The sequence below is a fragment of the Coptis chinensis genome, chromosome 5, assembly GCF_015680905.1.
Source record: "Coptis chinensis isolate HL-2020 chromosome 5, ASM1568090v1, whole genome shotgun sequence".
Classification (NCBI taxonomy): Eukaryota; Viridiplantae; Streptophyta; class Magnoliopsida; order Ranunculales; family Ranunculaceae; genus Coptis; species Coptis chinensis.
Genome location: NC_141460.1, coordinates 95,614,319 through 95,628,116, shown reverse-complemented (window position 1 = coordinate 95,628,116; position 13,798 = coordinate 95,614,319). Strand labels below are relative to the sequence as shown.

Here is a 13,798-nt window from a genome sequence, read left to right as displayed (position 1 = left end):
TCTCGCACCGGGATATGAGTTGAAAACAGCTCGTAGGGAGAGTAGTTAAGCTTGACCAGTAGTTGGTATGGCGGAGTGAAGGCTTAGCTTTGAAAGAAAATAAGGCAAACACAAAGGCTAACAACTCAAGCAATCTGCCTTTCTCTGTGTTGAAGAAGCACGGGAAGCAGAGGCACCAATGGTAGCATCAGTGGTTCAAGTGCAGTGGGTAGCAATAATTCCAAATGAGGGGTTGGAGGCGTAGCTTTATCTTTTGTTTGAGACTGGGCAGCCCCCTTATTTGTACTCCGTACAAGCGGACTAAAAAGGTATTAAAGGCGAAGTATGCTGCTTAGTTTCGTAGCTCCGTTTGCCAGGCTCATCAATTGAGATTCCCAATTGCCGGTATCATTGAAAACTTGTGATTCCGGTCAAGTCAACTACTTGAATTCAGCAGCTAGCCGGGTGAGAAGTAGGACAAAGATCTCAGTAAGAATCAGAGAATTTCTCACTTGGCACTGACTCTTTCTCTTTTGGATCGGATTCAGCCTGATACGCTGAGGTTAAGCTTTTCCCGGGTTTCCTCTTAAAGCGGCGCAGCTCCCAAGTACCATTTGTCTCCAAGCCTATCTTCCACAACAACAACTAATTAGAGCAACAACAAATTGCTCTAATAGTGACATTTTAGCTGGTTCACCACCACCCATTAATTGTTGTTGGAGAGAGAAGCGAGCTGGATTTTATATGGTTGGGGAAGAAAGGAGTCAACCAATATCGGATAAGTAAAAGAGGATGTCAGAAATTTCAAACGGTTTTTTAACTTTCTAACGGCTCTTTTAAAGAGGTAGTTTGAGCATTATGGAAAAAATGAACAGTGTTTTTAGAGTTCAGAGACAGATTGGGGGTCTAATTGTGATGATTGAAATTTTGGGGGTTAAACACAAAACTCGACATAACTTTGGGGGGATAACTCAAAATCCCTCAAAAATATATTCTGATTCAAAAATTTGTGTAAAATATTTTGTGAAAACCTTTTCAGCACACAAAATATTTAATAGATACGCCGGGGTCCAAAATCTAGTTAAATCTAGAATGAGGACTGAGTATCTCTAAAGGCTATTCAGCAGTGCATTTGACTTCGCTCTCAAGTTTAACTCACCCGCCAAAAAACCCAAACATTCAAACACGTCTTCTTCTTCTTCTTCTTCTTCTTTAACACTCCACTATTCCCAACTCTTCAAAATTGCTTCTCTTAAAACTCACTTCCACTCACTCACCTACACTTTCCCTTCAAAAGTTTACCCATCAAAAACTTTCAATCAAATTGTCCAACGTCTCTTTCTTTCTCCTCAAAACAACCACCCAACAACTACTTTCTCATACACCTTTCTTATCAAGCAACTCACTTCTTCTAAACGATACTTACAATCCCTTTTCGTTTTCAAGAAACTTCTTAACAACTTCTCCAAATCCGCTGACCCTTTCCTATTTCCTTCACTTTTTAAGTCTTGTGTTAGCCTTAACACTCCAAATGTTGGGTTTAGTATACATGGTTATATAGTTAAGTGTGGGTTTGGTGATTGGGTTTTTAATAGTCATTCTCTTGTTTCTATGTATGGTAAGTTTGGTAGAGTTTTTGATGTTTACTTACTGTTTGATGAAATGTCTGACAGAGATGAGATATCGTATGATTTTTTGATTTTTAGTTTTGGGTCTAATGGGTTTTATGATGAAGTGTTGACTGTTTTTCATAGAATGGTAAAGTCGGGTTTTATACCGAATACTGATTCTTCATTGTATGCCATAACGGCGTGTACTGAAATGAGAAGTCTTGAGAATGGGGCTCTGATTCATGACTTTTTATATCGAAATGGGTTTGGTTGGAATCTTCGTTTTGTTAATTTGTTGATTTCTATGTACACTAAGTTAGGGAGATTGGATCTTGGGCGTCAAGTTTTTAATGACATGCCTAAGAGAGATTTAGTTTCTTGGAATTCAATGATCACTGGTTTTGCACATAATGGGAATTGGATTGAAGTATATGACCTTTTTTTGTCAATGAAGGAGAGTGATTTGGTACCGAGTCAGGTTACGTTCTTGGGTCTGTTATTGGCTTGTAGACAAGCTCGGGATCTTGATATGGGAAAGAGTATTCATGGGCATTTAGTTCATTCTGGACTAGTATCAGATTTTCGCCTGGGTACTTCCATCATTGATATGTACTCAAAATGTGGGGAAGTTGAGTGTGCCAGAATTATATTTGAGGAAGAATTACATGGAAGAAGTCTGGTTTCATGGAATTCCTTACTTACAGGGTATTCACAAAATGGATGTGACTTGGAGGCAGTTTTTCTCTTTCAGCGAATGCTACGGGATGTGAATCCTGATTCTATCACTATTGCTAATGTGATCCCTGCATGTGCAAGATTAGCTGATTTGCAGATGATTCAGTTGGTTCACTCAATCATAATAAAGAAAGGTCTTGATTTGGATAGTGATGTAGTTTTGGCTACATCAATGGTTGATGCGTATGGGAAGTGTTTGGATATCAATGCTGCCACCTTCTTGTTCACTAGCAGTAGAAAACCAACTGCTGCTATATGGAATGCAATGATTTCCGGATACAATCTTAACCGCACTGCTCACAGGGGATTAGATCTCTTCGTTGATATGCTCCGTTTTCAGGTGTTTCCTGATGCAATCACGATGTTAATGTTGTTCCAATCATGTGGTGAACTAGGATCTGTGAAACAAGGGACTATTATCCATGGTTATTGCTGTTCCAAGGGTTTTGATTCACATCTTACTGTTGGCAATGCCATGATGGACATGTATATAAGATGTGGGTGCATGAAAAGTTCACTATTACTGTTTAAGTCAATGTCTTGCAAAAATATTGTGACGTGGAATACTATGCTTTCTGGTTATGTCAAGAGTGGTCATTCTGCAATGGTGCTTGATTTGTTTCATCACCTGCAATGTGAAAATCAGCATAGGCCAGATCCAGTGACAATGATTTCTGTCATTCAGGTATATGCTTCAAATTCAGCTAAATATGGTGCTCCAATGATGCATGGGCTGACTTTGAAGCTTGGGCATAACTCTGAAATAAATGTGTGCAATTCGCTGATTGATGCGTATGCAAAGAATGGTCTCATAGACATCGCCTGGTCCATGTTTGAACAGATGGGCCGGTCTAAAGATACAAGCTCCTGGAATGTGATGTTAGCAGGATTTGGAATGAATGGACATGGAGAAAAATCATGCTCGTTGTTCTCAATGATGGAAGAAGAGGGTTATGAACCCAATTCCATCACATTTATATCATTACTTTCTTCTTGTAGTCATTCTGGCTTGATTGATGAAGGGTGTGAATATTTTAAGCTAATGGTCACAAAGTACAATGTAGAGCCTTGTTTGGAGCATTGGACATGCATCATTGACATGTTTGGACGGGTGGGGAGACTAGAAGAAGCATATTGTTTGATGAAAAGTGGACTCCCTGAGAGGGACGACATTGGCAATTTATCTGATTGTGCTGCTATCTGGGGAGCTCTTTTAAGTGCTTGCAGGGTACATGTGAATGTGGAACTTGGGGAGCTTGCCAGTCAACAGCTTTCAAGATTGGCACCACATAATTCTGGGTATTATACACTGTTATCAAATTTATATGCCTCTGGAAGGAGGTGGGAGGAAGCCGAAACTATGAGGAGAGTGTTTGAAGATGGTAAGCTTATAAAGGAGCCAGGATTTAGCATGGCGAAGTTATGATTGGTGAAGACAGGACGTCGATAGGTTCCCTCACCCCGTTTTGTTTATTTAGAGTCACCAGATTCTACATCAGGCTCACTGACTCATAAATTTGCAAATATCAGGTGGTTCCTTTTGGATAGTAAGGTGAGACTTTTTTTCTGATATGAGGCTATATGTTGTTTTGTATGAATATATTGAAAATGAAATCGCTAACCAATAAAAGATGCAAATCCATATGTGCAACGACCATGTCCTCGAATCCTTAACGAAGATCCAAAGCGAAAGCAATTACATTATTTTTATGATAGTTGAATTTTTGCAGGACCCATCGGTTCTTTAAGAGAAAGGAGATTACTAAAAGTTCAAATAATTTGAGTTTAATTGATAGTGCTGGGTGCTGCTCCAGCAAATTATTGATTCTCTGTTGCAATGCAGGTGAAGCTTAGATATTTCTGAAGAAAATGCGATGAGATCCAGAGAAATTAAATGCATGGATATAATCTCAGGTGCCTTATGAATTCCACAAGCATGGGAGTCTAGTTTGTAGTTGTAATGTTACATAGGACTTATGAATATGTCTTCAGTGCGACGTGTCAGTGGTCAAAGTTCCATGCTAGATTTAGCCCATGTGCATTGGCCTGCCTTCTGCAAGATTGCCAGTTGATCTATCCTGTGTGGAAGGAGTTACAAATTGCATGTTGAGCGGTTCAGACTATTCCATCAGCTGTAATAGGGACAGGAAACACTGCTACTATCAGCTCACCAAGTTCCAGTTTGATCCACTTGAAAAAGTCTGGTGGAGATAAGTCCAGGCCACTCTAGGATGGTATTCCTTGCTTTAACAAGTGCCATTTAGTTTGCATTGCTTGATGAAAATCAAGGCATGAGTTGGGCAGTGGCGGGATGCTAGAAAATTTGTTTGATGTGTGGCCCTCTATAGACCCCAGCAAAGATTAAGTAGGTAAGAGCGAAGAAGAGCAGATGGTTCTTTTGAGGAGTAAATGTGATTTCTGATTATGTAATACTGTTTTTGCAATTGAGATTACAGTTGAGAGAGGGCCCAAGTTTCTGTGCCGTCAAGAGTGAATCAGATAAATGTAAACTATCTCGTCAGCACAAATTCCAAGTAAATCATCTCAGTACAAGTGGTACCACTGGTGCATGACTTGTTCATCACAATCCACTGAGGGGAACATTCCAGGAGCTTCACAAGAAATTTTTATGCTTCAGGTATTGTTTAAAAAGAGTAAAAGAAATGTTAAGGTTTTCAGCAATTCGCCTTAGGAAGCTTCAGCAAGACTGCATCTATAACACCCCGTGTTTTAGTTCTCTTATTTTCATAATAATAATAAATAATAATAATAATAATGAAAATAGATAATGGATAGAGGATAATTATCAGTTACGGATAAAGCCCGTAGATAAATGGATAAGGGTTGTCCTTGTTTTTCGGGGAGTCTTCGCACGTAGAGTTTAAAAAAACACAGCGAGGGTTTTAGAAAAAAAAAATGGGAGTTTGACTGACAGAAGGAAAGGAGATTTTTCCTGGTAGCTGGTTAATAATCGGAGAACGCTACAGGTGAGTAGATATTTTCATTTGAATTTTATATAAAATTCTCGTTAGTTGTCGATTTCACGATGTTGGAAAATGGTCTGTGCTGTGTTTTGATTTAGTTTTAGTATTGTATTCTTTTTAGCAGTAACGGTTTATATTCATGTTTATGGATTGAAGAAAACTCTGTCTCCGGAATTTGTCTCGAACCTTGATAACAAGCGGGTAGTTAATCGATTTTAGGCCTACTGTTAATAGATGGGTAAGTCGACAGATTTTTGGTGGTCACGTTTTGGTGAAAGAATATACACTGTTCTTGGCGGCTAAAGCCAAACAAAGAAATGGTATTGATAGTCTGTATTGTTAGTTGAATGGTTGTTGGGTTGTGTGTGTGGGGATGGCGAGTGAGGGCAGTGAAGCGTGGAGAAAGCTTGAGCCATCGTCAATGGCGTTACTGCGATTTGGGTTTTACTGGAACTTGGGGTTATGCATTTTTAAAAATCGTTTGAACTGTTTGGTTTGGATTTGATGTTTGTTTGTATGTTGGAATGTATATGGGGCTGTCGAATTGGAGCTTGGGAAAAGCCATTAATGGCGGTTCGATTTGTAGATCTAGTTTGGTGATGAAGTTTGAATTTTCATCTTTTGAGGTTGTTGTTTTCATTAATGTTGTTGGGTTTCTTATGGGGAGTCTAACCGACTTACTGGAATGGGAGTGGGTGGCCGGAAAATTTTGGTGGCTGGTGGTGGTGGTAACTGGTGAGAAGATGATGAACAGTAGAAACCGATTTTGGGCTTGGGCCCGAAAATCGTGGGCTTATGGGCTTTAGTTAGATTTTCAAATTTGGATTTTTAAGTTAGACTTTGGGCCTTTGACTTTGGGCTTTTGGGGTTAGATAAGTTTGGACTGGTTGACTACTGTTGACTTTGACCAGAGTTGACTTTGACCAGTTGACCCGAAAATTTGACTTTTTCCTAAAATTATGATTCGGTCTAATAGGATAAGTCTAGGACTATTAACGTGCTTGGCTTTAGGCTAAGATCTTTCTATATATACGTGTGTACGTGTATTAACTAATATGTGATTGTGCAGTATTTTATGATATACAACGTTGACACTTAGACATCCATGAAATTAATAACGCGTAAACCAAAAATAATTGAATCAAGACATTCCTACGTTCTCTGAAATAATATATACAATAAATTTCAATAATGCGTAAATAAATTTACCACCTCTTTTAGAAACTCCGCGCTTCAAGTCTTAGAATTGAGTTTTATGATATTGATGTCATATGTTAGGTGGGCATTTATTGAATGGTCATAAATGGCCCGTTAAGCGTTATATAGGGGTATTCATTGAATGTCTTAATGAATGACAGGGTATTCATTGAATATGTGAATGAATAGGATTGTTTGGACTACCCTGTAGAGGAACTAAGGTATTCGCTGCGGGTTAGTTGTATTAAAGCGAGTGTGCGGGAATGTAGGGTTGGGTATTCCTTGAATGTGGCGGGAATGACTAAGGTACATAGGTTGTGAAATATGTGTATAAGAAAAGTAATTGATTATTAATAAGAGAAATTAATTTGATTATGTGAGTGTTTGGGTTTTCTTTTGAATACCTAATATAATATCTACATATGATATATAGAAGTTCTAACTTTCTTTTCGGGGAGGGTAGGACTTAATAACATTTTGTCAGGACGCGGTCCTACCCTTTATCAAAGAGTTGAATATCGGTAAGTTTTAATTAGGTATTTAGATATTAAAACAAGGTATTAGAATGAGTTAAGATAATAGAAGTTTTCTTTGGGAAGAAACTATGCCGGTTGAAATGCCGAACCAATTTGCCTTCCAAGCCGAGAATGATTAAGTTATGAGAAAATATAACGTGATTGTTTGGATAATTAAAGTATGATAATGGTTTTATGTGGTTAGTCTACATTCATACCAAACAAATTCCATTTTGTCAATGTTTGCTTTGTTTGGCAGCGTGGGTGTGTTCTTTAGGAACATAGGTGGGAAGGCTGATGGAATTAGGGCGTGTGAATTAGATTCTTGCTTGGAGCGATCCAGGGAGTTTATTTTTATTAGGTCCGTTTCTTTTGGATGTATGTAATAACTTAGTTCCGTTCATATGACATGAGAATACGATGATGAGGACCTTTTATTCTTAGAGTTTTATATGATGTTTTTGAACGGAAGATAGTCTTTAATAAAGTGATGGTTGAGAAAATTTGGAGTTTTTGTTGTTAAGTTGATCCTGTTGTGATGTGGGTTTTAGGTTTTGACATCTGTTGTATCCCCCGTCATAGCCTGGGTTTTTAGACAATTGAACCAAGTGATGGTTGAGATATTTATATTTCAATTATTCATTTTGTTTTAATTGTTTAGAAATTCGGGCTGTGACAGCATCCCATTCACGTTGAAGCAAGTTTTAGTGTTACAGGTTGAACTATGAGGTGTATGTATTCAGCAGTGCCTTACACAAGTTTTTGTGGCTTCGGGAGGTAATACCAATCGGATTGTACCAATTATGTGGTTTCAGGTGATTAGTGGTTCTTTGTAGAATAATGTCAATCAGATTGTATTTCAATTTTGTAGTCTTCAACTCTCCATTCTGTTACAGTACACCAGGCAAAAAATTAGGCACAATAAGATGTTGTACTGTGATCTGCTTATTTCAATTCATTCCTTCTCAACTTACATACTATTTGCAAGGAGAAGATTAGTAATGTTCAAGTTAAAAAAATATATACTGAGGTCACGAGTTGCCAAGCTAGGGCCCTAATCTGTTTTTTCTTTTTTTGGTTTCATTTGATTGGATAGTATTGTCATATTTAATGTCGTTTAAAGTTGGAACTGTTGGTCCTGATCAGATTTCACTCGACAAACTCAAAGAATATGCAGTTCTAATCAGTTATAATCATCTAATGGCAAGGCTAATTGGAGCTCTACCCATCAGATTCTTAGTCAGAGAGATTAATACCATATACTTTTCTTTTTTCCCGAGTCAGAAGTTATCCAATCAGGAAGAAGAAAAAAGAAAGAAACATTAGTACGCATGATCTTACCTGATGATATATTACTACCCCAAGACCCTTATTTTTTTCTCATTACAAAATATGATGGAATTTTCAAAACTAATAGAGAAGGCCCCCTCCAGTCCATTGTATGATGGAATTCTTTGAAAACATGCAATGGACTGGATAGTATCAGTGGAAATCTCATTCTTATTGGAGTAAAATTTGAAAACAAGGTCAGTACACTAAATATTCTGCTTGTCAACCAAGCAGGTGATTGCATGTATTCTATATTTGCTGCCCATTGCAAACAATAATATCTTTGGCTGCTCTTCTGAGATACATTTAATGTTCTTCATTCAAAGCTACATTTTAGCAGTTCACAGGATTTATATGTAAATGAATGTTACAAGAGGTTTTATCGGAAAAAAACAAAGAATGTTACAAGAGGCTTGGAGAAACTAAACAAAAATTATACACAAATCCTGGCTAAAGAGTCACCCTACATCATCTCCTATTGATTATAATCGTGACCTGTTGCCAGAGCCAACCACCGGAGAATTAGTGATTGTATACGCTGGATCCGAGGCTCCCATCAGTCATTAGCTAAAGAATCATATTTCAATGGTTTAATGCTGTGGGCTTTTACAATGCACACAGCTCAACTTCCTGGGTGCAAGGACGGTACGCCACAAATGTGTTGTCATGCGCAAAGGATCCGGTGTTAAAACATGTTGTGCCTAAGTACTTAAATAACTTCTGTTCACTCCTGTCTGCCAAAACTATCTGCAATACAATCTAATGCATAAGTACCACAATTGTAATCTCAAAATCTTGCATGTTAGATATTTGGACCCATCAAAGGATTTTTTCACCTCGACTCTATTTTCCGTCTCTACTCATAATTTGATGTGAAAAAAAATGTGGAATATTCGGAAGATGAGAGTGAATATTGTTTCAAGCCATATAGTACACAAGTATCATACAAAGAATCCCCTCAGTTGATCTTAACTTATGGTCCACGGAACCATCAAAAGACTTTCTACAGCATAAGGGATCCATCTGGTTGGGTGATGTCTGACCCAAGACACCTAACTATAACCTATAATGTGTCAGGCCTTAGTACCACATGCATGGTGCAAATTAAACATAATGCATAATGAAAAAAGTAGTCAAGGTATTAATTAATACATGAGATTACCCACCTTCAAAACATATTTCATTTGAAAAAAGGGCTGGCATACAACAGCATAATCGCAACAAATAGTTGAATTAATTATTAAATGCATCACTGAGTAAACATTTGGCAATTACCGTATGTGGTGTTGGATACAGGCGTAGGCAATGGTCATAATTCCAGATAATGGGCTGTACTGTGAGGGGGAGAGGGCATAGATGGCTTTGATGAGTAATAGTAGCAACAAGCTGCAAAAAAATACCAGGCCATTACAGTCATCACACAAGCAATGCAGTTAAGGAAATAGTATTTAGAGCGAAAACAATAAAGTTGTCTTACATGTTCAAATGGATCATTGGTCTTTTCTGATGAAGGAGGAATTAAACTTGAACGGCGCATTCTATAAAGGAGATCTTGACGAAAAAGTACAATTTCTTGGGCGTAAAACTTTATCCTGAGTTCACAAGCCAAGGGCATATCACATATGAAAAACTATACATACGAAAGCCAATGCAAACATAGTTTGATCAAGCTAGTTATAGCAAACTTTTAAGATGAGCTAATTTCGCACGTGTCATTTAAACAAAAAGTACTTCACAGTGAAAACTGGACTTCTACCTGTGAAACATGTAGCATATACCAATGCTTTCAATCATTTATTAAGATCATTTGTACTGATAGCGTGATGTTTAAAATTTACCCATATCAATGTTAATGATATTAAGTAAAAGCACAAGAGCTTATTTTTAAAAAGTGACACAGCATATCTTTCAGTATCCTGATTGTAACCAGGTGAAAAAGGGTCTGAGGGTTCAACCTGCATGGGTTACTTGAAAATATGGCATCAGGGAGGTGATTCCGAAGCTCCTCTGTCAAATACTTTGGTAATGCACACCTTGGTAGAGCTGTCGATGGACCTACAAGTTTCAAAGAAGGATCAATGTTCTGCCAAGTAAATGCAGTAATATGCAAGGAAAAGTGGTAAACTAAACGGGAGGATATTGGTGTTTAAATGGAACACACCTGCATCATCAGGACCTGGAATAAAGAGAAACCGGCTTTGCGCCTTCAATTTTGGATGGGCTGCAATCATCTCACCAAGCTTTCCAAACTGTGATCTGTGATAAACAGGAAGTTGTAAAATTACTTTAACTTGCAACTTTAACCAAACGTGTTAAATCCAACATATATTGCAAAGAGTCTTTACCTGAGATTAGCATAAGAATTAAATGCAAGGTTGCATGGACGAGAGCAGAAATTTCCCATCAAGACAAATAAAGAAGGTACCACCTCCACATTCTCATATCCATCCAGTACAGTGGCTAGTTTTTCCATAGTCTTTATAATGACGCGTATTAGTATTCTTATCAATAAAAACCAAGTAGAAAGAGCTCAACATAAATAGAGATGTACCTCTTCATTATCAAGCCAAATGTCAGAGAGGATAATAAACATCTCATTCACTGCATTCTTTTCAAGCCCTTGAAGTCTGACCTATTGGCATTTAAGAGAAAATTTTGTTTAAATTCACAGTTTCAAGTAGTCTAAAGAACAAAGTACTGAAATTTTTTCTAATTAACTATGAAAGCGTGACGTCAGAGTACCGTATCTTCTGCTGATAAAAAACCTCCACCAAAGAAGTCAAAACCCACAAGTAATGCAAGTGATGCATCTCTGTCCTCCAAAGGAGGAAACCCACATGTACTTACCTACACAAGCAAAAGAAAGCAGTATCACCACCTTGTTGAAGGATTCACAATGATAAAGATCACATTATACATCAATCAAGATCAGAAAATATATTCATGCAACATTTTCACAGCATTTAAAGGATACAAACAGACTTAGAAATCTAGCGCATATCTTATTGACTGAGACTATCAAAATGCAATTTACCGATATTTTCAAGTTCTGTCCATAAAATGCGAAGCCAACTGCATAATTTCTTAATACAGTAAATAAAGCAAATGAGAGCATGTAAAGGATAAATCGTACATCCCACATCAACTCTATACACATAAAGGACATGCAGAAGCAGCATTTTTGGAAAAAATAACAGAAAATACAAAAGGGTAATAAAACAAGAGCGTGTCAATGCTTTGGTTTCAAATCTTGAGCTAGCTACTGGTCACCCATGAACATCAATGAATTAAATGGTATTTCACCAAGAAGAAGAATCTCACCTGAAAAATACCACTTGTTAGCAGCTCGCCTTCTGCTACAATTATAGTGTTCTCAACAAAAAAGCCTGAATGGATTCTGTATTGTGTGTCAAAGAAACCATACTTTTCATTTCTCTCATGTAGAAAAGGGCAGTTCATTCTTCTGTCTGTAAACAATATAATTCTCATAAACTAGACTATTTACTTGGCTTTAAGAAATGATGGACCATGTTACTTCCTAGGAGTTGGTATACTTTTGTAGGTTTCCTCATGCACAATGATTAATTATAGTATAGTAGGAACTCCTTTGATTTGTTACAGGAAGGATTCAAATGTAAGGGCTGCACACAAATATACTAGACTCCCAAAATACGAATACACATCTCTCATAAAAAAAAACAAAAAGAACTACATATTGTTGTTGCTTCAAGGATATTGCATTGGATAAATCAACTTCTACTGCAGCAGTTAGATCTTCCAAGTAGAAATGACCATCTTCTAATTGAGATATGGAACCCATGATCCATCTCCTTCCCGTGTGTCCAATCAAAGACTGAATTGGCGATATCTGCAATAAGAACAAAACATAATGTTCTCCATTAAGCCTACAATTCCACGCATCACTTCACATTTAAAATTGTTCGTGACTTTTACATTTCACAGTAGCATTACCCTAAGCCAGTTAGAGGACACACTTTAATTGAAGAATGTGCGTTAAATATATAATTCTCCAAGGCACACCCTCCTGTCATCTTCCCTTAGCACTTCCAATATTTACATTATTTCACCAAACACTTAATTTCACACTTCTAGCACAAAACTTTTTCTCTACACAATGAAATTACAAGCCTAATGTCTTTGAACCAATACATTTCCACAGACATTCCAATGCATATTTATTAAACAACTTCATACCTCACAACTGCTCCCAGTGGAATAAGTCAATGACGGATCAAAAGCCGGTTTCGAGAAGTTGGGGTCACGCGATATCCTCTGCAATAACAACTGATACCTATCTCTATATAAACCCGCTTTCGCCGAAGCATCCCCATGTATAGGAAGCTTTCCAGTATACCTACAAAAAAAAAAAAAAACATCAAAAAACATTAAAAAAACAAAAAAAACAAAAAATTAAGAAAAGGGGCTAGTCTAAACTTACTCATAAAACGATTTCTTAATCGAATCAAAGCAAAACTTGGGTACTAAAAACGCGTCGATAACGCGTAAAGGGGATTTACTAGAACTTGGAATTTGTTCAACTGCAGCTGCTGCTTCTAATAAAAGACTTATAACTTTATGAACTGAATCTTTATCTAGTATTGAGGACTTGAGTGATTCTTTATCTATTTCATCTAGAAGAAGTTCGAGTGCCATGTCTTCTTCATCTTCATAACGGGATAAAAATGAGAGGGTTTCTTCTAAAGCATCTAACTTTAATGTATATCCTCTTAATTTGAACTTTGTAAACACTTTCTTCTTCGTTCTCACTCCCATTTTTTTTACTTTTTTTGCTTTAGAAAATGGCGGCAGTTCAGTGATGAAGTTGCAATATTGGCGGGAAAATAATAATATTGGGCTTTAAATGGGCTTTTATATTTTAGCCCATTAACATTTTCGAGATTATGGCCCAATCCGTATTATATAGATTTTAACACGTACGCTGTTTTACGAATTTTTTAGATATATTAGGCCTCAAAATGGGCCATCTGAAACAAATAGACTATGACTAGTTAAGAGATTATGGCCCAATCCGTATTAGATATAGGTTTTAAGTTTATAAGTAGGGGTGGATCTTAGGTCGGGTTAGTCTAAGCCCGATGGACTAAAATCCGATTTTTGTTGGTCTTGGACTAACATGTCAGATCCGTGGTTTGGGATTGGTTTTATAAAATCAAAACCGGACTCGATTTTGGATTGGGCTCGGGGTTAGAATATCAAAAAATTGAAAACCCGAGCCCGTGTATATACGTATATATATGTATATTTTTTAATCATTTTATTTTTGTAAAAAATAAGGTTGAGAATCTCTATTTTAGAGAGAATAATGCAATCAACAAGATTAGTTTCCTTTTCAAACAATCAAATCTCTTTGATTTCATTATAAGATTTCAATTTTAGAGTTTTTTATCTCATAATTCAAAAAAAAAAC

General features: G+C 37.0%; 2 protein-coding genes across 4 annotated transcripts; one reads left to right on the top strand and one right to left on the bottom strand.

Moving 5' to 3' along the window:
* The first annotated feature begins 983 nt into the window (after positions 1-983).
* Positions 984-7,993, top strand: LOC147500460 (pentatricopeptide repeat-containing protein At4g21300-like). Of its 3 annotated transcripts, XM_086562087.1 has the most exons (4): positions 984-3,876; positions 4,168-4,238; positions 4,317-5,033; positions 7,700-7,993. In XM_086562087.1, exon 1 carries the CDS (start codon positions 1,591-1,593, stop codon positions 3,748-3,750), a length of 2,160 nt encoding a protein of 719 aa, XP_086418213.1. In that variant the 5' UTR covers positions 984-1,590; the 3' UTR covers positions 3,751-3,876; positions 4,168-4,238; positions 4,317-5,033; positions 7,700-7,993. The 3 variants fall into 3 exon arrangements, with proteins under 3 accessions (XP_086418213.1, XP_086418212.1, XP_086418214.1); XM_086562086.1 differs by having other exon boundaries at positions 4,168-5,033; XM_086562088.1 differs by lacking the exons at positions 4,317-5,033; positions 7,700-7,993 and having other exon boundaries at positions 4,055-4,171.
* A 624-nt stretch (positions 7,994-8,617) lies between these two features.
* On the bottom strand, positions 8,618-13,151 carry DPB2 (DNA polymerase epsilon subunit B2). Its single transcript, XM_086562083.1, has 12 exons — positions 12,809-13,151; positions 12,565-12,724; positions 12,086-12,217; positions 11,671-11,748; positions 11,092-11,196; positions 10,901-10,981; positions 10,695-10,825; positions 10,511-10,605; positions 10,305-10,404; positions 9,827-9,941; positions 9,625-9,735; positions 8,618-9,096 (listed from the first exon to the last, which is right to left on the bottom strand). The coding sequence occupies exons 1-12, from the start codon at positions 13,141-13,143 to the stop codon at positions 8,956-8,958; spliced, it is 1,584 nt and encodes a 527-aa protein (XP_086418209.1). The 5' UTR covers positions 13,144-13,151; the 3' UTR covers positions 8,618-8,955.
* Positions 13,152-13,798: the final 647 nt, after the last annotated feature.